General features: G+C 44.4%; 2 protein-coding genes across 11 annotated transcripts in view; both read left to right on the top strand.

Annotated features, from left to right (window-relative positions):
- PLS1 (plastin 1) overlaps positions 1–9,614 on the top strand; it is a 52,499-nt gene extending 42,885 nt beyond the window's left edge. Inside the window, exons 13-14 of the mRNA XM_023555457.2 lie at positions 8,557–8,681; positions 8,932–9,614. Coding sequence (XP_023411225.1) covers positions 8,557–8,681; positions 8,932–9,067 — 261 coding nt within the window. The 3' untranslated portion in view covers positions 9,068–9,614. The remainder of the gene's footprint in view (positions 1–8,556; positions 8,682–8,931) is intronic.
- An 8,582-nt stretch (positions 9,615–18,196) lies between these two features.
- Positions 18,197–27,647, top strand: part of TRPC1 (transient receptor potential cation channel subfamily C member 1) — a 190,705-nt gene continuing 181,254 nt past the window's right edge. For 4 of the 10 annotated variants that reach the window (XR_010319144.1, XR_010319143.1, XR_010319145.1 and 1 more), the window contains exon 1: positions 18,203–18,426. Coding sequence is in view for 6 of the 10 variants with exons in the window: in XM_064275553.1 (XP_064131623.1) it covers positions 18,252–18,426 (175 nt within the window). In the remaining 4 variants the exon portion in view is untranslated. Of the gene's footprint in view, positions 18,427–27,647 lie in introns of all 10 variants that reach the window. The other 6 variants (XM_064275555.1, XM_064275557.1, XM_064275554.1 and 3 more) reach the window with 4 other exon arrangements.

Genomic DNA, 27,647 nt, shown 5'->3' on the forward strand with positions numbered 1-27,647 from the left:
ACACTGGCTAACACTTAACCATTTGGGGAGCTAACATCAGGATCTTACTTGGAGGCAGGGATGGGCTAGGGGAAGGAAAGGAGAGAAAGAAGAAAGAAGAAGGAAAAAAAATTGGCTCAGGTATTGTTTAAGATATGGCTGAGCAGCCTGTTTCAATCCCCCCTTTTTGTTATAGGTTTCTCAGTCTTGGGAAACAGGGCGCCGTGTCTCTCTCTAGCTACTTCCTGCTGGATGGGGACATCGGATGGGGAGAGAAACTTGACATCTACTAGGGGTCATATACAGGTTGCGGTTTGGAAAGATGAAATTTGGCAATGTCTCGTTGGATTAAGTGACGCACATCCCTGGAGTCTGGGAAAGGAGTAGTTCAGTCTACCAGGGCAAAGACCTCTCCAGCCTTGAGGGTGTTGGTGGCGTCCTGGTAACCACTTTTATTAGACATGGGGCGCAAATGCAGACCAAAGTGACTGTTACTCTCAAAGTTATTAAAGGGGTCAACCAGAACCCCAAGGTAGGGAAAAGGTTAGTGAACCAATCCCACATGCTCTCTTGCCTAGGTTTGGGGCAGTCCATTTGGTTACCTTGTGGATAGCATCTAGTCCTACCTCTACTTTTCTGGTGGTGTTTATCCAGCCACAACAGGTTTTGTTAATTACAGCACACACTCCTCCCGATTTGGCTAATAAGAAAAGTCTAAGGCTATTTTATTATTTAGGACCACCTCTGCTAAGGAGTTTAAAGAGGTTTGTTGTGCTCTAAGCGCCTTTTCAGTTCCTAGGGCTAGCAGGTGGATAGTATCTGACAAGTTTCTAATGGCCACTTCCATGTGGTACATTTCTAAGCCTGGAATAATTGTTCTCAAGAACCACCACTTAAACCCGTTTTCTTCTAGAAGAGGGTTACTTTCCATCCCTGTCATTTCTAGGGATGTAGGATTTACTGAAAACACATCCCTTTTCTTTTGGGGGATCTTCATGGTGTGTTGGGCAGACAGTGGATGAACTTGGGTTGGGAAAGCCAGGAACCCCAGAGTACACTGTCCCACAAAGTGAACTCCTGTTAAGCATTGAATGGCCCAGGTGTAAGGTGATGGCCTAGGGATGGGGACTTCACTGGTGGGGTAGGGTCTCCCTCCACATAGGAAGGTGTATCCTGGTGGAGCACACAAGGATAGATTCTTATTGCTGCCAATGGGAATACTAGAATTGATGTGAATTAACTGGGGTATGGTCAAAGATTAGTTGCAGGACAAAAGAAGCTGGAAGTCTCGAAAAACTTGCCATGTGACTTTAGCTTGGGGACTTTGTGATTTTGTTTCCCATTTGGTTCCCGAGGTATGATTATAAAGATTAGCGAGGAGAAAACAAGGTATGGGAAATGGGTACTGTACGAACTGAGCTCGGATTGGGGCCTTAGGGGCACAGTGAGTTAAGGTACAGTTAGGGACATTCTTGTGATAGTAAAAAATTGGGGATGCCATGGGGCTTAAAGGTGCTCTTGACCGAGGAAGATGATGGCATATCCAGCAGTTGCTGGGATTTCCCCCCCTGGCCACTGCTTGGGACATGGTGACTAGGCCATTGGATGACCAGTCCCACCCATCTGGGAGGTGGGCAGGCTCTTGATATCCTACAACAACTACCCGGATTCCTTCCCCCCTACTCATTTCAATATCTTTTGGCAACCCTTTTTTAAATTCTACATGGTAATAAAACCCTGTATGAGACAAGGTTATATCTGAAATAATGATTGAAAAGTCTCGATTGTATGACCGAGTGGTGTCAGCCATGGGGGTCACTCAGGAGGAGCCAGCAGTTTTCAGGGTGCTGGTGTCTCCAAGTCTTTAGTAATACCCGATCTCCTGGCTGGAATCTGTGAAGAGGGGTATTAGAGGGAAATGACAGATGGAGAGAGGCATATTGGTTAATAATGTTTCCAACAGCTCTCAGAGAGCAGATCCAGTCTCCCTTTTCCACCTCTATCATTACCGAGGTGGGGAAGGTGGAATTCCTCAGGAATGGTCTCCCATATACTAACTCATAAGGCCTTAACTTAAGCCCACTTCGAGGGGCCACTCGGATTCTAAGCAGTGCAATAGGCAGGACTTGTAACCATGTTAAGTTAGTCTCCTGACATATTTTTGCCAGAGCCTTTTTTAGGGTGTGATTCATCTTCTCAGTCTTTCCTGTCGACTGTGGCCTCCAGGCAGAATGTAGCTTCCAATTTATATCCAGGGCTTTGCTGATTTCTTGGGTTATTTGTGCCATGAAAGCTCCTCCATTGTCACTTTGAATTGAAATTGGCGATCCGAACCGAGGGATAATTTCTTTGAGTAGTACCTTAGTTACTTCTCGAGCTTGTTCGGTTCGACAAGGGAAAGCCTCTAATCACCCTGAGTAGTTATCCACAAAGACCAGCAGATACCTGAAGTTTCCAGGTACCCGGGACATAGCTGTAAAATCTATTTGCCAATCTTCTCCCAGGTTAGTTCCTCGATGTTGGACTCCCGGCTCTGTTGGATGGGGCACAGTCTTTGGGTTGTTCTTTGCACAAAGGTGGCAGCATCTTCTTGTGACTTCTTGAATGGCCTTGAGGAGACTTGGTCCTGCGACCACCTGTTGGATCCACTCAAGACTGGCATTTCTCCCATAATGAGTTCCTTCATGTAAAGTCGACACTACACTATATACCTGGGCTTCTGGTAACAGTACTTTTCCTTCGGAGCTCACTAACCAGCTGGAATGGGGAACTGGGTGAAAACCCCATTCTTCAGCCCTTTTTAAGTCTTGAGTGGTGTAGGTAGGTGCAGGAAGGTCAGCAGGGTCCAGGTGAGGGGTCAGGGCCATTTCTTTCTCTGTCTCATTTCCTTGCATTGCAGCCTTTATGGCCTCCGTGTTTGCTTTCCGGTTCCCTACAGCTTCAGGGGATTTTCCCTTCTGGTGTCCGGGGCAGTACACCACTGCCACCTGGAGAGGATCATTGACTGCTTCTAGGAGTTCAAGAATCTCTGGTACATGCTTTATCTCTTTGCTAGCAGGCGTAAGGAGGCCCCTCTCCTTCGACAATGCCCCATGAGAGTGAAGCACACGATGGGCATATCTGCTGTCAGTGTACACTGTTGTACGCCTTCCTGCTCCCAGCCGTAGGGCCTGTCCAAGGGCTATTAACTCGGCTTTTTGTGCTGAGGTGCCAGCAGGAAGCGGAGCAGCCTCTAAAATTTCAGCCCGATTCACTACCACATAGCCTGCCCTTCGATGTCCTTTATACATGAAGCTGTTACCATCGGGGTACATTTCTAGCTCGGAGTCAGTTAAAGGGGTGTCTGACAGATCAGGCCTGCTGGAATAAGCCTCTTCTATAATCTCTAAACAGTCATGTATTGGCCCTTCTTCCAAGATGGGTAGTAGGGTGGCTGGGTTGAGAGCAGAGACAGCCTTTAAGATTACATTTGGGTTGTCTAATAGGATTGCTTGATATTTCCCCATGCATCTTGCTGTAAGCCAAAACCCCTCCTTTTGTTCTGAGGAGAAGGACAGTGTGAGGCGTGTGAACCATCACTTTTTGTCCTAGGGTAAATTTTTCAGCTTCTTGTAGTAAGTCACATGTTGCAGCCACAGCCCGGAGCCACATTGTCTAGCTGTTTTGAAAAATAGGCTACTGGCCTCTTGGCTGGTCCCAAAGTCTGGGTCAGCACTCCCAGAGCAACTCCCTGTCTCTCATGTACGAACAGTTCCAATGGCTTTTGGAGATCTGGTAACCCTAATGCTGGGGCTGTTATTAATTTATATTTAATTTTTTCAAAGTCTTGTTGACATTCAGCAGTCCAAAACAGGGTTTCTTTATCCTCTCCCTTCAGGGCTTCATACAAGGGTTTTGCGATCAGTCCAAACCCTGGTATCCAGATTTGACAAAAACCTGCCATCCCAAGAAAACCTCTAAGTTGTCGCTTGGAGGTAGGGGGCGCTACCTGTATAATAGCTTCTCACTGGTCCTGGAGAAGGCTCTGTTGCCCCTGTGATATTTGGAACCCCAGATACCTTACTTGTTGTGATATTTGGGCCTTCCTTCCTTTTGGAAACTCAGTACCCACACCTAGCCAGATGGTTTAAGACCAGGATGGTATTTCGATCTGAGTCTTCTTGACTTTCACTTGCCATTAAAATATCGTCCACATACTGTAAGACCATCCCCTTTTCTAGTTGCAAGGCCCTCATGTCTTTAGCCAATGTCTCTCCGAAAATTGTGGGGGAGTTCTTGAACCCTTGGACCAGCACCTGCCATGTGAGGTGCCTTTTTGTCCCTGTTTCTAAATCAGTCCATTCAACTGCAAAAAAGAGTTGAGACTCAGGATGCAAGGGAATGCAAAAGAAAGCATCTTTCAGATCTAATACTGAAAACCAAGCATATATGCTGGGTATGGTTACTAGGAGAGTATAGGGGTTGGGCACAGCCGGGTGAATATCTTCTGCTATTTGGTTAATCTTTCTTAAGTCTTGCACAAACCTACATTCTCCTGTCCCGGGCTTTAACATTGGCAGAATGGGGGTGTTATATGGTGACCGGCATGGTCTTAAAATTCCAATTTCTATATGTTTTTGGACCAGTGGCGCAATCCCTTCAGAGCTTCTCCACGGAGCGGGTATTGTTTCTGATTTACAACAGGGGCTCCAGGCTTTAGGGCAATTTTGGGTGGCTCCGCGAACGTGGCCCTTCCCGGCCTCCCTGATGCCCAGACTTCCAGGTTCACTTCTTGTTGTATGTGGACAGGGATGTCGCTAGAGGCCGCTGGTTCCTTTTGCAACAAGGCTGCTTGCAAAGCGCATGCCTGTTCGGGCAGATTTGGAACCAAAATTTGAGACGGTGCAAGGGTGACTTGTGCCCCAAGTTTTGACAATATATCCCTCCCGAGGAGGGGGGCGGGGCATTCGGCATATAAAGGAACTCGTGGTATTAACAAGGCTTTTCCAATTTTACAATTCACCGGTTGGAGGAAAGGCCGAGTTGAAAGTTTTCCTGAAACCCCTACCACTGGGGCGGTACGTGGACTAAGGGGAGATTCCGCGGTGCTCAAAACAGAAAAGGTGGCACCCGTGTCCGGAATAAAGTCAATAGGGCGTCCTCCCACCTTTAGAGTTACCCGGGGCTCGCGGCGGGAGATAGCCGACGAGGTTCCAGGCCCCGGGCCCCGGCATTCGGGATCACCTAACCGTGCCGGCCCTGCCCGATAAGCCTGGAGAGTGGCCGGGTTTGGTCTGTCGCGCCTTTTCCTTCTCTCTGGGTACTCCCGCTTCCAGTGGCCCCGTGTCTTTTACAGAAAGCGGCGCACTGGTCGGGTTCTAAAGCTCTCCCTCCTCGCCCCGGGGTGGTCCTTCTTAGGGTTCTTATCTCCCTTCCCCCTTCTTCATTCGGTGGGGGGCTAAGGCTGCTGCTAGTAAGGCTAGTAATTTTTTTAATTTTTTATTTCAAGGCTGCTGCTAGTAAGGCCGCCTTTTGTTTCATATTTTGTTTTTCTTTTTGTTCTGCTACCTGGTCCCGGTTATTGAACACCTTAAAAGCTACTTCAAGCAGCTGCCCTATTGGCATCCCAAGTCCTCCTTCTAATTTTTGTAATTTTTTTTCGAATATCAGAGGAACTCTGCGGAATAAAAGTCAGGTTTATCAGCCGGGCGTTGTTGGGATCTTCGGGGTTGATATCAGTGTACTGACGAAACGTTGTCTGTCACTCTTTCTAAGAAAGAGGATGGGTCTTCCTTTTCTCCCTGGATAATTTCTCTAACCTTTCGTAAGCTCTTGGATGTGGGGGCCCCGTTTCTCAACGCAACGATTGGGCAGTCTCGATAGAACTGACGTCTTCTCGCCCCTTCTTCACGGTTGTGATTCCAACGTGGATCTCTAGTAGGAATGGCTTCTGTCCCAGGGGGTCGGGCTCCATTACTAGGGTCTAAGTTATGGATCCTATCAGCCTCTTTCCGAGCCTGCTCTAACACCACACGGCGTTCTTCTGAAGTTAACAGAGTGGTGAGGAGCGCCTGTATATCTGCCCAGGTAGGGCGGTGAGTAGAGAAAAGAGTTCACTCATTTTGTTTGGGTCCCTCTGGTGGGGGGCGGGTTATGGCTCTCCCAGTTATATAGATCAGAGGTGGGAAATGGGCTAGGTAGCAGCATTGTCCCCCGTGGCTGCCCTTTATCATCCACTCCGGCAGGACTTCTCTTAGTGGGTACTGCCCTGCCTGGACTCCTGAGGCACCCTCACCGAAAACGGTACCCTGGCGGGTATGAGAAGGGGAGACCATACCTGAAGCAGCCGGACCTTCACTGTCTGATCCTCCTCCTCCATCCGCCTTTGGTGCGCCGGCCAAGCTAGAATCTGGCTCGACCATTCCATTTGGAGACCTTGTCGTTTCACGGTCCGACCCCTCGTCTTCTACCGCACCTTCCCTATAGGGGGGCGGGGGAGCCGAAACGGTGGCCATAGCCCATCCCTCTAGGAGGGGGTCCTCTGATGAGGATTCAGGGAGTACTTTGGCCTTTGGTTTTCCGTGGAAGAAAACCTGATTAGGGAGGTGCAGGGTCTGGTAGAGAGACATGAAGGCTTGTGCATAAGGGACTTTGTCCCACTTTTTAGTTCTTCTGCAGAACAAATCCAATTGAAGTATTATAACGTAAAGACCCCTCTGGGGGCCACTGTTCTTGGTCCCCCAACTGGTATTGGGGCCATATGCTGTTACACAGGCGAATCATCCGCTTTTTGGTCATGGGCTCATAGATACACCTTTTCCAATTGGCCGAAACGCAGCCCAGCGGGGATTCGGCTGGAATCGATGGGGCTCCTCCCATGCTAATATCTCGTTTGTTTAAACTCACCTTTTCCTACCTCGGGCAGGATCAGCTTTGCTTGACAAAGGGGAGAGTTTGAGCCTCTCGAGCACAATGCTTAATCCATCTCTTCTCTAATTAGGTTTAATTCTTTCAAGATTTCTTGGGTTCTTTTTTTCTTAGGACCCTAACTTCTTTGGGGACAGTCTTCTAAAAATAGTCTGTACACGGACCGATGAAACTAATTGTCAATCTTAAGAACTTAGGTTAAAACTGTTCTTGAACCTGGTGAGGGGTTTTGTATGAATAGGGATTTACAAGATGACGACACCGAGAAAAAAAAAAAAGAAAACCTCATGAAGACAAGTAATGGTACATAAGACAGGCAGACCGACAAAAGTAATGGAGATAACCTTGCAGTCTCAACCTCCCAGACAGCAAGGCGGGTTGTACATAAGACAAACCTGACAAACAGAGAAAAACACTCAGACCACAAATGCCAGAAAGGAAAGGGGGAAGGAGGATAATCTTAGTGAGGTCTGACACATTACTAGGAATGTCTTAATCTCCACTTCAATACCCCGGATACCTCCTATTCTCAATGCCAGACGGAGGGGCTTCAATCTCTCAATCTAAACCGATAAGAGATGTGTATACCCACTCCCCCAAACCAGGGTGCACCAACCAGAGATAGATAACAATCCAAATACAAAAACCCATGGCCGATACACACTGATACACCTGCCCAGGTCCTTGCGATCCTACTCACGGGACGGTCATCAAAGGCGCCACTCGCCTTAGAATCAAGGGCCCCGGTCCAGTTCCAGAAACCACGCTGGCCCGCCCTATCTGCCCCGGCCCTGAGCGCAACAGGGAGAGGGTCGTGGACTCAATTCGGGATCCTGTTTAGGTCTTGCCTTCACCCACCTCTTTGGCGGGGTTGGGGACCGGTGACGCCGCAGGGAAGCCCGGGTCCAGGGACAGCCTCTGGGGACAAACAGAGTCCCCAGCGGCCGCTTGGTAGGAGAACTGTCAATCAGGCCCGGACCCCGCCGCGGAGCCACCGAGTCTCAAACGGCTAGAATCCCCGTAAAAAAACGGCTGGAATCCCCGTACCGGTCGCCAAATTGTTACCGCAATTTCGCAAGGTAGAGCCGCCTGCCGCAAATAGCCAATTCTTGAGACGGGTGAGGTGGGTAGCAAGAGTTTTACTAGATATACCGGTATACGGAGACAGGGGAATGATCTCCTAAAGCCGTCTGTCTCACCAGACTACCGATGGGTTCGGGTTTTTAAGGGAAAAGGGGCCATAAGTTTTAGGGACTTGTGGAATGTGCGCTGTCTTTCTTCTGTTTGGTTTCGGTGGTCGTATGGCAAACACGTTGATCTTGTCCTGCCATTATCCCATCAGCTCAGGGGGTAACTGGCGCCATCCTTCCTCTTATTTGACAGGCTTAGATCAGTATCACTTGTTTTCCACAGTCTTAGAGGAAACACTGGCTAACACTTAACCATTTGGGGAGCTAACATCAGGATCTTACTTGGAGGCAGGGATGGGCTAGGGGAGGGAAAGGAGAGAAAGAAAAAGAAGAAGGGAAAAAAATTGGCTCCGGTACCGTTCAAGATACGGCCGAGCAGCCTGTTTCGCTTTCATTTATATGACTCTGACCAGAACAACTGGATCCTTACAAAGATTAAAGGTAAGCTGTTTATGAATACTCATCTATCCTTTTTTTCTAGGACAAGTCTATCAGCACTAGTTTACCTGTCCTAGACTTAATAGATGCCATTGAACCAAATGCAGTTCGTCAAGAAATGATCAAGAGAGAAGACCTTTCTGATGAGGACAAGCTGAATAATGCTAAGTAAGCCCTGATGTTTGTATTAGAGTACAGTGGCTCTTTGAATCTCTAAAATCCTTACAGGGAAGGTTACTATGTCCTTAAAACTCATGTTTAGTACAACTTCCGTTGTGAATACGATTTAAGACTCACAAACTTACCCTTCGTGTAAAGTTAATCTTATTTATCAAACTAATGCATTATTTTGTTAAAACATATTATGTGAAAACACAATAGATGACAAATACCAAGATATTTTTCTTGTCTTTTCAAGATACGCCATTTCTGTTGCTCGAAAGATCGGTGCCCGGATATATGCATTACCTGATGACCTGGTAGAAGTGAAACCAAAGATGGTTATGACGGTGTTTGCGTGCTTAATGGGCAAAGGACTAAACAGAGTAAAATAATGAAACATTTAATATGATTTTCTGCCACGTTAAACAGTTGAATGCCTCACAGTTTACAGAATTCTGAAATGTAGTGGACATAAAACCAGAGATTATTTGTATGCTTAAAAATCGTTATATATTCACTAATGAAATTTAGTATCCTGGTTTTTTTTCATACTAGCAAGGATTTGTCAACCTTTTTGGATAGCACAATCAGATTTACTAATCAATACTGATAATAGAGTATGTTCATTATCAAGCTGATATTCTATTCTATGATTAAATTATTTCCTTTTTCTGAAAGTCCCATTAAAACAAGGCTAATTCATTCTTTTACATGGTTCAAAAAAGATCAGTACAAAAATCTTTTTGCAGGTCCTGCTGTGAAATGTGCTTTGATTTTTTGTGTGTGTTATTTAATTTTGATCATAAACATTCATAATCCAGTTCAATCTTTCTATTTTTTTCCTCCAAATGTGAAAAGTGGTCTAAAAATTTGACTTTTCCATAAATTCCTATATTGTCTAAAATTTTACAGTGACAAGTATAGTTCATTAATATTAAACTTTTTTATATATGACAATTCTTAAAGAAATCCCCAAGTTCACTCTTGTATAAGTAGCAGGAGCTTTTTACTCAAAACTTAATTTTAACTGCATTGATACTTTACATATGCTAGTTTGATAATAAAGCTTTAACTATGACATGCAACATGTATGTGTTGGAAGAGAAATATGTTTTGCACCTGAATTACCCAAGTTTTCTTAAACAGTATGTATAATTGGTTTATCAACCAACTACAAGTATTTATTGTACCCCGAATACATGTGTCACACTTTTTGGCTTGTGGATATCTGGTACGAAGATTTCTTTTAGCGATATTAATTTTGAACATGAATACAGTTAATTTCCAACCGAGTCCTTCCAAATACTTGTAGCCAGACATTGGCCAGAGCACCCAAGACATGTTGACACTATCCTATTAGCTTCATATTACACCTGCTAGATTTGGTCTATACTGACGTCCTACATAATTTAGAACATGCTCACTGAATATCATTAGTAGAAAGTAACACAGAGTTAATCTTCAGTGATTTTTTCCAAAACAAAAAAAAAAAAAAGAAAGAAAAGACTAAACTTACTGCCGTTGAGTCAATTCTGACTCATAGCCACGCTACAGGACAGAGTAGGACTGCAAAAACAAAAACCAAACCCATTGAGTCGCTTTCGACTCATAGCAACCCTATAGGACAGAGTAGAACTGCCCCATAGAGTTTCCAAAGAGCACCTGGCAGGTTCAAACTGCTGACCTTCTTGTTAGCACTTAACCACTACACCACCGGGGCTTCCAGGACTGCAAAGCCTCCTTCAAACTGGCAGTGTTTGGTTACTGCTTGTGTGACTTGGTAGTAGCTAAAGCTTCAGACTCGTTTTTGTCTGAGTTTTTAGCAGCAGACCTTCCTCCATCTTCCACTAGTAATGCCAGTGGGCTGTACTGCTGTGCAACAAAAACGCTGTGACTTTCATCACAGTATGAATGAGTAGCCCAAATCCTCCCACTACCACTGATGAAATCATATATGTTGGTGAGAGTGAGACGGCACACATGTTTAGAATAGACTTTTTTAAATGAAATGATCAACAGGCAGAATTTTGAAATATATTCTTCTACAGGAGATTTCCTTTCCTTTTATATTTTGATGATTGTTTTCTTATATGACGATTAAGATACGTTCTTGCCCTCTTGTGAGACTATTGAAATCTTGTTTCTTTTTTTTTCCGTCATTACATTCATTGAGTCACCTGATTTACATGAAATACGGCATTTCGGGGTATTCTTTTTCTCACCAGGTATATTTAATAAAAACGCTGTGTATGTAGAAATGTGTCCGTATTTTATTTCAAGAAAAAATACTCAAGGTTGAAAATCAGTCTGGCATAAGGTGATTTTTCCAGAAAATGAAGGAGAACAATTCCTAAATTATTGAAACGATTCTGTTAGACTCTTCATTCCTTTGGGGGTGGAGTAGTCCTTTCACGTGCAGAATTTTAGTAGAGAAAAGAACAACTGTATAATGACTACAAATTTAGTTTGTGCTAAAATAATTTGAGTTAAATTAATTCATTAACAAAAATTTATTATCTGTTATGAGCTGGACACTGGGGTTTTGGCTGAGAAAAAAAATACAAAATCTTCTGAGCTCATGAATCTTATATCTTGGTGGAGGGAAACAGACGATAAGCAGGCAAATAAGAATTTCAGGTAGAGACAAATGCAGTGGAAGGAATAAAACGGGATAACGTGACAGAGATTGACTTGGGAAATGGGGTGGGAGGGAAGTTCTCCCTAAGGGTGTGCTACCTGGCCTGAGATCTGAATGATAAGGGACCAGCTAGGCGAGTGTTCAGGAGAGCAACGAGTACAAAGGCCACGAGGCAGGAAGAATCTTGTGGGCATTTCAAGAAAAGAAACAGGAAATGCGGCTCAAGAGTAGCGAGGGAGGGATTCTATTCTGCTCATAGGAATAGATCTGAATCTGCACTTTCTCTTCCGCGTCTGGATTTGTGACTGTTCTTCTCTCGTACATGCACCTTGGGTGAGTTGCTCTGAGTAATGTACTGCTCCTGAACCTTACCTGCAATTGTTCATCGCAACACTACCATTGGTCTCCGTATCACAGATGCGGAATCCATAGAGGGTGATAACTGACCCTGAAGTTTGCAGATCACGTAGGGGATGTTAAAATATCCCAAGTTATATTGGATAAAAGGAGCCCTGGTGGAACAGTGGTTAAAGTGCCCAGCTGCTAACCAAAAGGCTGGCGGTTCAAACCCACCAGCCACTTAAAGATTTACAGCCTTGGAAACCCTGTGGGGCCTCTACTCTGTCCTATGGGGTCACTGTGAGTTGGAATCAACGACATGGTAACGGGTTGTAGTGGATGAAGACTGCATCAGAGAGGCAAGAGAGGATTTTCTGCGTCTGAGATGATCCAAGAAACTCACGAAGTAACAGGACGCAACTGCAACACCGGTTTACTTTTTTTTTTTTTTGTATATGGATTATTTAATACTCGTGGTTATAAAACATCGTTATCCCCTAATTCAAGTGTAAGAAAGTGGTACGGCAAAGAAAGGTGTCTTACTACTACAATCTTTTTTTTCCTCTTTTTTTTTTTTTAATTGCATTTCAGATGAAGGTTTACAAAACAAACGAGTTTTCCATCAAATAGTACACACATCGTTCTGTGACACTGGTTAACAACCCCACGACATGTCAGTGCTCTCCTTTCTGAACCCTGGGTTCCCTATTACCAGCTTTCCTGTTCCTTCCTGCCTTCCAGCCCCTGCTCCAGGGCTGGTGCGTCCCTTTAGTCTTGTTTTTTCCATGGACCTGTTCGATCTCTTTTTTTTTTTGTTCAATCTTTAGCTGAAGGGCAGACCTCAGGAGTGACCTTATTACTGAGCTGAAAGGGTGTCTGGGGGCCATACTCTCAGAATTTCTCCAGTCTCTGTCAGGCCAGCAAGTCTGGTCTTTCTTTTTGAGCTAGAATTTTGTTCTACATTTTTCTCCAGCTTTGTCCGGGACCCTCTATTGTGATCCCTGTCAGAGCAGTCAGTGGTGGTAGCCGGGCACCATCTCGCTGTTCTGGACTCAGTCTGGTGGAGCCCGTGGTAGATGTGGTCCATTAGTCCTTTGGACAAATCTTTCCCTTGTATCTTTAGTTTTCTTCATTCTTCCTTGCTCCCAAAGGGGTGAGACCAGTGGAGTATCCTAGATGGTGCCTCACAGGCTTTTGAGACCCCAGATGCTACTCATCAAAGTAGAATGTAGAACATATTCTTTATGAACTATGTTATGCCAGACGAACTAGATATTCCTGGCGATCATGGTCCCCACAGTCCTTGGCCCAGCAATTCTGTCCCTCAGGGAGTTTGGATGTGTCTATAGAGCTACCATGACCTTGCCTTGTACAGGTTGTGCTGGCTTCCCCAGTATTGTGTACTGTCTTACCTTTCACCAGAGTTTCCACTTATCTATTGTCTATTAAGTGTTTTTCCATCCCCACCCCTCCACTCCCTTATAACCATCGAAGATTGTTTCTTTTTATATGTAAACCTTATCATAAGTATTTATAGTAATGGTCTCATACAACATTTGTCCTTTTTGTGATTGACTTATTTCACTCAGCATAATGCCGTCCAGATTTCCTCCATGTTATGAGATGCTTCACAGATTCATCGTTGTTCTTTATCGTTGCATAATACCCCATTGTGTGTATGTACCATAGTTTTTTTATCCATTCATCTGTTAATGGGCATCTAGGTTGTTTCCATCTTTTTGCTGTTGTGAATAATGCTGTAATGAACATTGGTGTACATATGTCTGTCCATGTGATGACTCTTATTTCTCTAGGATATATGTCTAGCAGTGGGATTGCCGGATCATATGGTATTTCTATTTCTAGCTTTCTGAGGAAGCACCATATCGTTTTCCAAAATGGTTGTATCATTTTGCATTCCCACCAGCAGTGCGTAAGTGTTCTGATCTCCCTGCAGCCTCTCCAACATTTACTTCCTGTTTTATTGATTTGTGCCAGTAATGCGAGGTGAGATGGTATCTCATTGTGGTTTTGATTTGCATTTCTCTGATGGCTAGAGATCCTGAGCATTTCCTCCTGTGTCTGTTGGCTGCTTGAATGTCTTTTTTTGTGACGTGTCTGTTCATTTCCTTTGCCTATTTTTTAATTGGATTATTTGTCTTTTTGTTGTAGAGGTGTTGGATTTTCTTGTAGATTTTGGAGATTAAACCTTTGTCTGATTTGTAATAGCCATTTTTTTTCCCCCAGTCTGTAGGTTCTCTTTTTACTCTTTTGGTGAAGTCTTTTGATGAGCATCGGTGTTTAATTTTTAGAAGATCCCAGTTATCTAGCTTATCTTTTGGAGCTTGTGTATTGTTGGTTGTGGTTTATATCCTGTTAATGCCGTGTATTAGGGCCTCTAGCGTTGATCCTATTTTTTCTTCTGTGAACTTCATGGTTTTTGGTTTTATATTTAGGTCTTTGATTTATTTTGAGTTAGTTTTTGTATATAGTATGAGGTATGGGTCCTGTTGCATTTTTTTGTTTGTTTGTTTTTTTGCAGATGGACATCCAGTTTTGCTAGCTCTATTTGTTTAACAGACTGTCTTTTCCCCATTTGATGGACTTTGGGCCCTTGACAAAGATCAGATGACCATAGGTGGATGGACTCACATCTGAGTTCTCAATTCTGTTCCACTGGTCAATGTATCTGTCGTTGTACCAGTACCAGGCTGTTTTGACTACTGTAGCTGTACAGTAGGTTCTGAGGTCAGGTAGTGTGAGTCCTCCTACTTCATTCTTCTTCTTCAGTAGTGCTTTACTTATCCGGGGCTTCTTCCCTTTCCATATAAAGTGAATGATAAGTTTTTCCAACTCTTTAAAGGATGTTGTTGGTATTTGGATCGGGATTGCATTGTATTTGTAAATCGCTTTGGGTGGAATTGTCATTTTCACAATGTTGAGTCTACCTATCTGTGAGCGTGGTATGTTTTTCCGTTTATGTAGTTCACTTTTGGTTTCTTGCAGTAGCGTTTAGTAGTTTTCTTTGTATAGGTCTTTTACATCCCTGGTTAGATTTATTTCTAAGTATTTTATTTTTTTAGGGGCTATTATAAATGGTATTGTTTTCCTGATTTCCTTTTCATCACTTTCTTTATTGGTGTATAGGAATCCAACTGATTTTTGTACGTTTATCTTGTATGCTGCTACTCTGCTGAATCTTTCTATTAGTTCCAGTAGTTTTCTCTTTGAGTCTTTTGGGTTTTCTATGTATAGTATCATACCATCAATATGGGTTTACTTTAAAGGAGGAATGTCCCAAATACTTTGGTATGCCTCCTAGGATTATCTACTAAAGTAGGTTGGAATTCCCCCAATCTTTGGAAATTAACCCAGTACTTATGGGAGTCCTCTGGATAAGGAATCAATCACCTAAGCCCAGAAGCTTGAAAACGCATCATATTAAAGTAGTTTTTGAGTCAGCCTCCCCCCCCAAAAAAAATTATATAGAGAGAATATTTATCCTAAAATACTCAGGAATGTCTGGATGAATTGGGGTTATTCTGCTACTGACTAAAACTTTTGTGGGACTACTAACCCCAATTCGTCTAGAAGTTCCAGAGAATTTATCCAGAGGACTCTCATAAGGACCGGATTAATTTCTAAAAGAGGTGTCACCCTGAGTCAGAATCGACTGGAAGGCACACAGCAACAAAGAGTGTCTAAATACACACACAGATATGCGTATAAACACTGCTTACTGGCCACGAGTCTACAATGAGTGATTTTGACATTCCACAAACTTGGAACTGTATTAAACATTATGGAATGGAGACTTACAATCTGGGTGGGGTATAGACAAACAGGAGCCCCGGTGGCGTGGTGGGTAAGAACACAACTGCTGACCAAAAAGTCAGCAGTTTGAATCCACCAGCCCCTCCCTGGAAACCCTGTGGGGGCAGTTCTAGTCTGTCCTATAGGATTGCTATGAGTCAGAATTGACGGCAATGGGTTTGGTTTTGCTATAGACAAGGAACCCTGGTGGTGCACTGGTTAAGCCCTTGGCTGCTAACCCAAAGGTTGATGGTTCGAACCCACCAGCTGCTCCACAGGATATAAAGATGTGGCAGTCTGCTTCGTAAAGAGTACAGCCTGAGAAACCCTGTGGGGCAGTTCTACTCTGTCCTGTAGGGCTGCTGTGAGTTGGAGCCCACTTGACAGCAGCGGGTGGGGTTTTACAGACAAGACAAGACAACTAAATGATACAATAGGTAATCAACTATTTTGAAGTCTGTACACACATAAAGATGCCTGGAAAGATGGGCAATCTTGCTATCTGCTAAGGCCTCTTACAGAAGATCTAGAGAGGACTCTGAATGATAGATTTGGGGCCGAAGGTGTTGGCAGAGATGAAACAAATCAACCTGAATGGAGTAGGAGGTTGTTGTTAAGGTGACATGGAGTGGATTCCAAGTCATAACGGCCCCATGTGTGCAGAATAGAACTGCTCCAGAGGTTTTCAAGGCGTGGCCTTTCTAAAGCAGATCGCCAGGCCTTACTTCTGGATGGGCCTGAACTGCCGACCTTTCGGTTAGTAGTTGAGTGCTTAACCATTTGGGCCCCTAGGGGCCCTGAGTAGGAAGTATTCCCCTCAAATATAAGATGCTGAGGTAAAATTGAAGCCGCCTCCGCGGCTTCCCCTGCTATGCTGCAGTTTTCCCCCTCCCTCCCTCGTAGCCCGCCAAGCCGAGGTTTCTAACTGCACCTTGGCCCAATCGCGCCGTTGGCCCTGCCCGTGGTTTGAATTTGGCACCGAAATCCCACGCATGCGGAAACCAAGATCTCCAGGCATGCACAGGACCTGAAGAGCCGTAGGCCTGAACTTGACCCCGACCTGAACTTCCCGGGAGAGGAAGGTGTACTCTGGCACACAGCTGCACCCAAGCCCATTTGCTGAACAAAATGTCCCTTCCTTTGCTAAATGAGTCAGCACCTAGAACTCCAAATATGGACATGGGAGGGAGCGGAGTGTTGGATTTTGGGTGCCAATCCCGCCCCCCTCCCAGGGACTGGAGGGCATAAAAGCTCCAAGCTCCCCTGGGGCTGGGAGCCTGTGGTCCTTTAGGTTGCTAGGTTCCACCTTGCTCCTTATTTGTGCAAACAATAAATTTCCACTTTGTTTCCCTTGCCACTGGTGGTGTGACTTCTGTCTTATTTTGATCCGCTAATAGGACAGGACAAAAACCCTCTTTCGCATACAAATTTATGTATTGCTTTAAAGCCTGAAATCTTAAGTGCACAATTAAGGTTTTGGTACAATTTGTCGTGGGAAGCAATAGTAATTATTCAAGAGATGTAACTTCCAGCTTTTCTCCCTAGCTTTTTAAGATGCAAGACAACAGCAATATTCTATAATGGTTAATTTGCTTTAAATAGAACCTTGATAAAAAATAAATTATTCAAGGAAGTAGCACTTACTGAGCTTCAGTCAGCTTTTGCCTGAATAACAAGGCCATCTTTCAAAATGAAATTGATAAATGTAAAGAGGAACAAGAAACCACTGGAACGACTGTGATGGAGAGCAGGTCCTAAAAATACGCTTTGCCGTTGGTTTCATATCAGTAAGTACACTTGAATTCGTGGAATAAATGTGTGACGCCAGGAATGGTATGGCAATTTCAGATCACAAGAGAGTTGTTAAAAAATACGGTCTTTAGAAATGAGGTAGCCAGCTCGATGTAGGTACGCAGATGGACACATGCGGGGCTCCCTCCTTTCAGCTTTAGGTAGCGTGCACCGGAATATAAAATGCTCTTGCAAAGGGCACGAGGGGTTTCGACTGAACGTTAAGTCGTCAGAAACTCAATTAGCATACCGCTGCATCTTTAGTGAATGTGCGCAGGAGACAGCGTGGAAACCGCCTGCCACCAGCAATTTCTGCGTGGAGAGGGTGGAACGGGCCGGTCCCCTCCTCTGCGCGCGAAGCAGCCCGCAGGCGGCCGGGGGGTAGGTGGGGCGTCCCTCGAGCCCGCCCCCCAGGCCCCGCCCACCCCGAGCCGCTGGCCCCTGAGCCCTAGCTCGGCAGGCCCCGCCCCGCTGTCGTCGCTGTCGCCGAGCGCAGGATGACGTGAGGAGAGAGTCGCGAGCATCTCCTCGGGGCGCAGCTCGACCGCCGGCTCCACGGCCCCGGAGCCCGACGTGCGCAGAAGCGCCTCTCAGGGCTCCTCTCCCACCGAGCCCTCGTCCTCCACTCGGGCCGGGCCGCCTCCCACGCGGCCTCTGCGGCTCCTGGCACGGCCCCACGCCCGGCTGCTGCCCTGGCGCGCGCCACCCTGTCGTCCCCGGACGGGCGCGGACCGGCTCGGCCGGGGCGCCGGCGGCTGGGAAGGGGGCGCTGGCCCCGGGCCCGCGCATGCGCCGCCAGCAACCTGGGGCTGTCTGTGGAGGGCGAGTGCTGGCTCCGAGGGGAGACGACACCCTGCGGGGCCAAGGGGCCGCGCTCCCAGGCGGCCGGGGGAGCGACTCACCCCTTTTCCAGCAGCGGGGCGGGGCTGGGGCCGGAGCCGGGGCCGCTGGGGGCCCCGCCCCCGTCCCCCGGCCTGCCCCCGTCGTGGGCCGCGATGATGGCGGCCCTGTACCCGAGCACGGACCTCTCGGGCGCCTCCGCCTCCTCCCTGCCGTCCTCCCCATCCTCCTCTTGGTCGCCGAACGAGGTGACGGCTCTGAAGAATGTGCGGGAGGTGAAGGAGGAGAACACCCTGAATGAGAAGCTTTTCTTGCTGGCGTGCGACAAGGGTGAGAGCTGGCCCCTTTCCCCGCCTTCGGGACGCCCCTGCCCTGCGCACCCTTCCTCCTCTTCCTGCCTCAGTTTACTCGCGGCGCGCTTTTTCCCACGCGCCGAGCCTGCGCTCCCGCCGCGCTCGCTGCCTTGGCGGTGCCGCCCGCACCGCCTCTGCGCTCCCAGTGCCGGGCTGGCGGCGGGGACTGCTCTGGCGTGGCTTCCCCTCGTGCTGTCCCATGTTTAGGTAGCACCCCGAGGACCCGAATATGGGGGTCCTAGCCCCGGCTCTGCCTTGGTCTACCTCTCGGGACCTCAGTTCTTTTCTTCTGGGGGCCGAGGGGCTTTGTCTCCTTTCACTGAGACCTTCTAGTCCAGAAATTCCACGACCCTGCCTTAAGGTTTCTCGTGTTTATGGGCTCTCACTGGGTTTCGTTTTTTTTTTTTTTAAGATTTTACTTCTCTTATTTCGCTTCAGCTGCCCGGTGCCTTAGCCACTATATGTTCAGTGACTATTGAACGGAGTCAGGCATCTCTATATCATAGCTGGAGATATATGAAGTAAGCAGAACGGGAGAAATTCTGCCTTAGCCCCTAAAACTTTCTTCAGCCCTATGGAACAGCTTTGATGGTTCGAGCTGTTTTGGGAGAGAAAGGTTTATTGCTCCCGAGCCTTCTATGGGAAATGAAGGTAGTGCACAATAATTACAGGGCAAAAATATGTGGACTGTATTTAGTATGCTTTCTTTTTTTAAATCTAGAAATTGATGGCTTTTATGGCCATATTAAAGTCTTCATTGAAGCCTGTTTTCTGGTGATGCCTATAATAAAAGGAGTGGGAAGTTGATTGCCCCAAGACTGCTTTTATTTCCTACTTGTACAAAAAGCACTGAAAATTTTCTGCTTCTAAATTTATGTGGCTTGCTGTACAGTGGCTATGCTCACTGAGGAACACTTTGTTTAGAATAATGCAGACTTCCAAAACAAACTGAGGGCCGTTTACAGTGCGGAAGTATCCGCTACGGAGGATTTTTCGTCTGTGCCCCTGTGGTTGCGCCTGTGTTTTTAATAAATGACCATCTCCCTAACCTCCTTACTGGTTTTGAAAGAGGATTTTATTTCCCCAACTTTTTGAAAAAAACGTTGACATAAATAAGGTCTAACTACCTCTGTTGTCAATCCACTTTTATGTTCTTATGTAACGGTGTTAAATACTATGAAAAGCATTTGTTAAAGTTCACCAGGGACACAACTTTGAGTAGTCTTGGAAATGTAAAGAAAAATAGCATATAGATCTGTAACCTCACAAAAGTTATGGCCTGTGGATTATGTAAAATTATTTAGTATTGCTGGAGTAGCTTGCCTGAGTCCTCGTTCCTCAGAAATTCTCTGCCAGAGGAGGAGAGAGATTGTGTGTTGTACCGGAATGAGTAAGCAGCTGCTGCACCCGCCCACGCTCAGTGTGCTGTGGTTGCAATAAAGCAAACGGAAAGTATGTCAAGAAAGGGAGTTTGATATTCCTGCCAAACTGAGGACAGAGGAATATCGTGATGGGATATGGCTGGAGTGGGTACTTGTGTATTTAGGAATACTACGTCACACATCTCAAAAGGGAGTTTTAATGTAGTCTATCCAGTAGTGCCAGCATAAACAGTTTGATATCCTTTGTCAATTCCCATTTTATAACATCATTAAGATCCTGGGAAAGATTTGTCTTTTGGGGATGAGGTGGAAGCTAAATATGCATGCTTTTGTTTCCCATTTACAGGAAACCCTGGTGATACAGTGGTTAAGTGCTACTGCTGCTAACCAAAAGGTTGGCAGTTCCAATCCACCAGGCATTCCTTGGAAAACTCTGTGGGGGCAGTTCTATTCTGTCCTATAGGGTTGCTATGAGTTGGAATCGACTCGAAGGCAATGGGTTTTGTTTGTTTTTTTATATAAATTAAAAGTAAAAAAATTTTTAAATGATTGGATAAAATAAGTATTTCCTATGGTTCAGTATGTTGAAACAAGTTCTTGGATTAGATCTAGAAAAATGGCATATTTCTTATCCATACTTTATGGTATAAACTTACATTAAATAATAAACTTAAGTTATAGGAATGCATTTTTTGTTTACATTTGTATTCTCTAATATTGTTGAACTTTGTTGTCATTAGGTGCCATCGAGTTGGTTCTGACTCATGGCAAACATGTATACAACAGAACGAAACACTGCCCAGTCCTTCTCTATCCTCACAATCTTTGTTAAGCTTGAGTCCATTGTTGCAGCCACTGTGTCAGTCCATCTTGTCGAGGGTCTTCCTCTTTTTCGCTTACCCTCTACTTTACCAAGCATGATGTCCTTCCCCAAGGACTGGACCCTCCTGATAACATGTCCAAAGTATGTGAGATGAAGCTTTGCCATCCTTGCTTCTAAGAAACATTCTGGCTGTATTTCTTCCAAGACAGATTTGTTCAGTCTTCTGGCAGTCCATCGTATATTCAATATTCTTCGCCAAGGCCATGATTCAGATGCATCAGTTCTTCTTTATTAATTGTACAGCTTTTGCATGCATATGAGATGATTCAAAATACCATGGCTCGGGTAAGGAGCACCTGAGTTCTCAAAGTGATATCTTTTCAACACTTGAAAGAGGTCTTTTGCAGCAGATTTGCTGGATGCAATACATCACTTGATTTCTTGATTGCTGCTTCCATGGGCATTGATTGTGGATCCAAGTAAAATGAAACACTTGACAACTTCAATATTTTCTCTGTTTATCATGATGTTGCTTATTGGTCCAGTTGTGAGGATTTTTGTTTTCTTTATGTTGAGATGTAATCCATACTGAAGACTGTGATCTTTAATCTTTATCAGTAAGTGCTTCAAGTCTTCTTCACTTTCAGCAAGAAGGTTGGGTCATCTGCTTATCATAGGTTGGGTCTTCCTCCAATCCTGATGCCCCGTTCTTCATATAATCCAGCTTCTCGGATTATTTGCTCAGCATACAGATTGAATAAGTATGGTGTAAAATACAAACCCTGACGCACACCTTTCCTGACTTTAAACCATGCAGTATCCCCTTGTTCTGTTCCAATGACTGCCTCCTGGTCTATGTACAAGTTCAGCATGAGCAGAATTAAGTGTTCCAGAATTCCCATTCTTCACAGAGTTATCTATAATATGCTATGATCCACACAGTCTAATGCCTTTGCATAGTCAGAAAACACAGATAAAACATCTTTCTGGTATTCTCTGCTTTCAGCCAAGGTCCATCTGACATCAGCAACGATATCCCTCATTTCACATCTTCTGAATCCAGCTTGAATTTCTGGCAGTTCCCTGTCAGTGTACTGCTGCAACCGTTCTTGAATTATCTTCAGCAGAATTTTACTTGTATGTGTTATTAATGATACTGTTTGTTAATTTCTGCATTCTGTTGGATCACCTTTCTTTGGAATGGGCAAAAGTGTGGATCTCTTCCAGTCAGTTGGCAAGGCAGCTATCTTCCAGATTTCTTGGCATTGCATCCATTTGTTGAAACATCTCAGTTGGTATTCTGTCAACTCCTGGAGCCTTGTTTTTTGCCAGTGCCTTCTTCCTTCAATAACATCAGTTCTTGATCGTATACTGCCTCCTGAAATGGTTGAACATCGACCAAGTTTTTCTGGTACAGTGACCGTGTATTCCTTCCCTGTTCTTTTGTTGGTTACTGCTTCGTTCAATATTTTGCTTGTAGAATCCTTCAGTATTAGCACCTCGAGGCTTGAATTTTTTATTCACTTCTTTCAGCTTGAGAAATGCTGAGCGTGTTCTTCCCTTGTGCTTTCTAACTCCAGGTCTTTGCACATTTCATTATAATACTTTACTTTGTCTTTTCAAGCCACCCTTTGAAACCATCGGTTCAGCTCTTTTACTTCATCATTTCTTCCGTTCACTTTACTAAATACTAAACCTTGTTTAGTATTACCTAACCACATCTAAAAGTAAAACGTTTTCTAAAGTAGCAATAACGTGAACTATTATATTGGAACCTTCGTATCACCAAATGGCAAACATTTATTAAAACAGAGACTGCGGTAGAGCACGTGTGCCTTTCAAAGATAATTTCAGTTAATCCTCATAACCCCATGAACCGGATTTGTTCTTATCTCTGTTTCACAGATGGAGGCTTTCACAAAAGGAGGCTTATCAAAATTTTTTAACTAATATGTCCAAGGTTAAAATTTTTTTTTTTAAGGCTAAATTAGTTAGGAACTAGTAGGACTGGGATCTGTCTTGATCCTGCATTCTTAACCACTATGTTTTATTGATCTGGTTGTAGTCGAATGAATGAAAATCATTTGTATTAGGAAAGACGCATCCACATGTAGAGTTACCAGTTCGAAATTAATTTGCTTTCTATGAATGTTTTATAAACCTTTTCTGTGTATTTATCCAGTAAAGGTAAAAATCACGCATGGTACTTTCGTAGCACCAGAGTAAATCCACTCTACAACATCTGTGTTTCTCATCCATTTCATTTAGCAACTTTTTCTACGTGTGCAAAAAAAAAAAAAAAAACCCAAAAAACAAAAAATGATGACATACCACACTTAGGGAAAATTCCTAAAGCAAAAATTTTGGAGATGAGGTGGTTATATGTGTGTGAATGGATGGGCCTTTGAAAGGAGTGTACAGCTCAGGGAGTAAATTAAAAAAAAATGAAAGAGAAAAGAAGATTTTATAGTTCATTTAAAATTTTTTTTTTTTTTTTTTAAAATAACTGGCTTTTATGTAAATGGATTCAATAGGTCTAGTCAAGTGTTTGAGCCCTAGCAGTGCCGTGGTTAAGAGCTACGGCTCCTAACCCAAAGGTTAGCCATTCGAATCCACCGCCTCTTCGGAAACACTATGGAGAAGTTCTCCCCTGTCCTGTAGGGCTGCTATGAGTCAGAGTCAACGTGACAGCAGCAGGTTTGGAGGGAAGTGTTGGAGTCCTTGGTGGCACAAACGATTAAGAGCTGCACTACTAACCGAAAGGTTGGTGGTTTAAATGCGCCCAGAAGTGCCTCCAAGGGAAGACCTGGTGATCTACTTCCAAAAGATCATAGCCCTGGAAAACCTTCTAGAGCTAAGTTCTACCCTGAAAAACACGGGCTCACCGTGAGTCAGAATCAGCTGCAGGGCAGCTGGTTTGTTCGTGTCGTTGCCGTTCGGCAGATGTTGATCCAGACAGTGGCTGCTCAGCAGTGGCTGTTACTGATCTTTAGAATGGGTTGGGATCGTCTCCAAGGTAAAACTGGGTCCTTCCTTTGTATAAAATTTAGAAAGACAAGTGGACTAAAAATTCCTGTGCCAGTGATGCACAGTCAAGTCTGGGCCCTCAAGCCAAATTCTCAGAAAGTACACCCATATTTTTAGACATAGAAACCATCTGCAATTCAGAGCTGCCTATAAATGTGTTGTTTTATGAAATCTTAAGCAATGATTCTTAACACCCATGTGTTTTCCCTCTCTTATTGAGAGTGTGATAATGAGCCTATTTTATTTATTGGAGCTTGTTGGCTGGAGAAAGTGTTAATAATGAATTTATTTAGGGAGCATATAAGCTAAGTCTGGAGCCCGTGGGTGGTGCAAACAGTTAATGTGCTTGGCTGCTAACTGAAAGGTTGGTGGTTTGAGTCCACTCAGAGGCACCTCAGAAGAAAGTCCTAGCAATCTACTTCCAAAAAATCAGCCATGGAAAACCCTTCGGAGCACAGTTCTACTCTGACACTCATGGGTTGCCATGAGTCAGAAGTGGCAACATGCTTTCCACTGGCTTCGGACCCTTGAGCCCTGGCCTGGGAACTGGGGTTGACCAGCACAGAGATGAGGTGTTGGAACCAGAAACTAAGTCTGTTGTTGTTGTTAGGTACCATCAGATTGGTTCCAACTCATAGCGACCCTGTTCACAGCAGAACACAACACTGCCCAGTCCTGCGCCATCCTCACAATCGTTGCTGTGCTTGAGCCCATTGTTGCAGCTACTGTGTCAAGCCATCCTGTTGAGGGTCTTCCTCTTTTTCACTGACCCTTTCCTTTAACAAGCTTGATGTCCTTCTCCAGTGACTCATTCCTCTTGATAACGTGTCCAAAGTATGTGAGACATAGTCTCACCATCCTTCTTCAAGGAGCATTCTTTTTGTACTTCTTCCAAGACAGATTTGTTCGTTCTTTGGGCAGTCCGTGGTATATTCAGTATTCTTCGCCAGCACCATAATTCAAAGGTGTCGATTCTTCTTTGGTCTTCCTTAATCATTGTCCAGCTTTCTCTTGCATATGAGGCGATTGAAAACACCATGGCTTGGATCAGGTGCACCTTAGTCCTCAAAATGACCTCTTTGCTTTTCAACACTTTAAAGAGGTCTTTTGCAGCTGATTTGCCCAATGCAATGCGTCTTTTGATTTCTAGACCGCTGCTCCCATGGGTGTCCTTAACGACTTCAATCTTTTCTGTTTATCACGATGTTGCTTATTGGTCTAGTTGTGATAATTTCTGTTTTCTTTATGTTGAGGTGTAATCCGTACTGAAGGCTGTGGTCTTTGATCTTCATCAGTAAGTGCTTCAAGTCCCCTTCACTTTCAGCAAGGAAGGTTGTGTCAGCTGCATATCGCAGGTTGTTAATGAGTCTTCCTCCAATTCTGATGCCTTATTCTTCATATAGTCAAGCTTCTCAAATTATTTGCTCAGCATACAGATCCAATAGGTGTGGTGAAAGGATACAGCCCTGATGCACACCTTTCCTGACTTTAAACCATGCATTATCCCCTTGTTCTGTTCTTAGTTTATGTACAGGTTCCGCATAAGCACAGTTAAGTGTTCTGGAATTCCCGTTCTTCACAATGTTATCCATAATTTGCCATGATCCGCACAGTCGAATGCCTTTGCACAGTCAGAAGACACAGATAAACATCTTTCTAGTATTCTCTGCTTTCAGCCAAGATCCATCTGACGTCAGCAGTGATATCCCCGGTTCCAGGTCATCTTTGAAGCTGGCTGTGTGTCAGGCAGTTCCCTGTTGATATACTGTTGCAGGCGCTTTTGAATGATCTTTAGCAAAATTTTACTTGTTTGTGATATTAATGATGTTGTTTGATAATTTCTACATTAGGTTCGATCACCTTTCTTGGAAATAGGCATGAATATGGAGCTGTTCCAGTCAGTAGGCCAGGTAGCTGTCCTCCACATTTCTTGGCATAGACGAGTGAGCACTTCCAGTACTGCATCTGTTTGTTGAAACATCTCAACTGGTATTCTGTCAATTCCTGGAACCTTGTTTTTTGCCATTCCCTTCAGTGCAGCTTGGACTTCCTTCAATACTGTGGGATATTGATCATATTCTATCTCTGAAATGGTTGAACACCGACCAATTCTTTTTGGTATAGTGACGGTGTGTATCCTTTCCATCTTCTTTTGATGCTTCCTGCGTAGTTTAATTTTTTCCCCGTGGAATCCTTCAGTATTGCAATTTGAGGCCTGATTTTTCTTCTCACTTCTTTCATATTGAAAAATGCCAAGCGTGTTTTTCCCTTTTGGCTTTCTATCTCCAGATCTTTGCACATGTCATCATAATACTTTACGTTGCCTTCTCAAGCTGCCCTTTGAAATCTTCTGTTCAGCTCTTTTACTTCATTTTTTCCTTTTGCTTTAGCTACTTGACATTCAAGAGCAAGTTTCAGAGTCTCTTCTGACACCCATTTAGGTCTTTTCTTTCTCTTTGTCTTTTTAATGACCTCTTCCTTTCTTCATGTATGATGTCCTTGATATCATTCCACAACTTGCCTGGTTTTCAGTCAGTAGTGTTCAGTGCGTCAGATCTATTCTTGAAATGGTCTCTAAGTTCAGATGGGATGTACTTAATGTCATACTTTGGCTTTCATGGACTTGTTCTACTAATTTCTTCAGTTTCAGCCTGAACTTGAACATAAGTAACTGATCGTCTGTTCCACAGTTGGCCCCCAGCCTTGTTTTGACTGATAATATTGAGCTTTTCCATCATCGTTTTCCACCAGTGTAGTTGATTTGATTCCTGTGTATTCTATCCAGCAGGGTCCACATGTGTAGTTGTTGTTTATGTTGGTGAGAAAAGGTATTTGCAACGAAGAAGTCGTTGGTCTTGCAAAGTTCTGTCATTCCATCTCTGGCATCGTTTCTATCACCAAGGCCACATTTTCCAACTAACTACCCTTCTTCTTTGTTTCCAACTTTAGCATTCCAATCACCAGTAATTATTAATGCATCGTGATTGCATAGTCAATCAATTTCAGACTGCAGAAGTTGGTAAAAATCTTCAATTTCTTCATCTTTGGCCTTAGTGGTTGATGCATAAATTTGAATAATAGTCGTATTAACTGATCTTCCTTGTAGGTGTGTGGATGTTATCCTGTCACTAATAGCGTTGTACTTCAGGATAGAGCCTGACATGTTCTTTTCGACGATGAAATCAGCGCCATTCCTCTTCAAGTTGTCATTCCTGGCCTGGCAGACCATATGATTGCTCAATTCAAAATGACCGATACCAATCCATTTCAGCTCACTAATACCTAGGATATAGGTATTAGTTTCATTTTTGAGGATTTCCAATTTTCCTAGATTCATACTTTGTACATTCCAGGTTCCGATTATTAAAGGGTGTTTTCAGTTGCTTCTCATTTTGAATCATGCCACACCAGCAAATGAAGGTCCCAAAAGCTCGACTCCATCTACGTCATTAAGGTTGACTGTCCTTTGAGGAGGCAGCTGTTCACCAGTCATATTTTGAATGCCTTCCAAACTGGAGGCTCATCCTCAGGCACTATATCAGACAGTGTTCCACTGCTATTCATAATGTTTTCACTGGCTAAATCTTTTAAGAAGTAGACTGCCAGGTCCTTCTTTCTAGTCTGTCTTAGTCTGGAAGCTCAGCTGAAATCGGTCTACCATGGGTGACCATGCTGGTATTTGAATACTGGTGGTGTAGCTTCCAGCATTACAGCAACATACAAGCCCCCACAGTGTGACAAACTGGCAGAGGCGTGAAACTGATTCGCCTCTTCTAAAGTAACTGAGCCCTGGTGGTGCAGTGATTAAGCCCTGGGCTGCTAACCAAAAGGTTGTTGGTTCTACCCCACCAGCTGCTCTGTAGGAGAAAGATGTGGCAGTCTGCTTCTGTAAAGATTGTTGTTGTTAGATGCTGCCAAGCCAGTTCTGGCTCATGGCAACTCTGTGTACAACGGTGCGAAACACTG

The sequence above is a fragment of the Loxodonta africana genome, chromosome 23 (genome assembly GCF_030014295.1).
Source record: "Loxodonta africana isolate mLoxAfr1 chromosome 23, mLoxAfr1.hap2, whole genome shotgun sequence".
In the NCBI taxonomy this organism is placed as follows: Eukaryota; Metazoa; Chordata; class Mammalia; order Proboscidea; family Elephantidae; genus Loxodonta; species Loxodonta africana.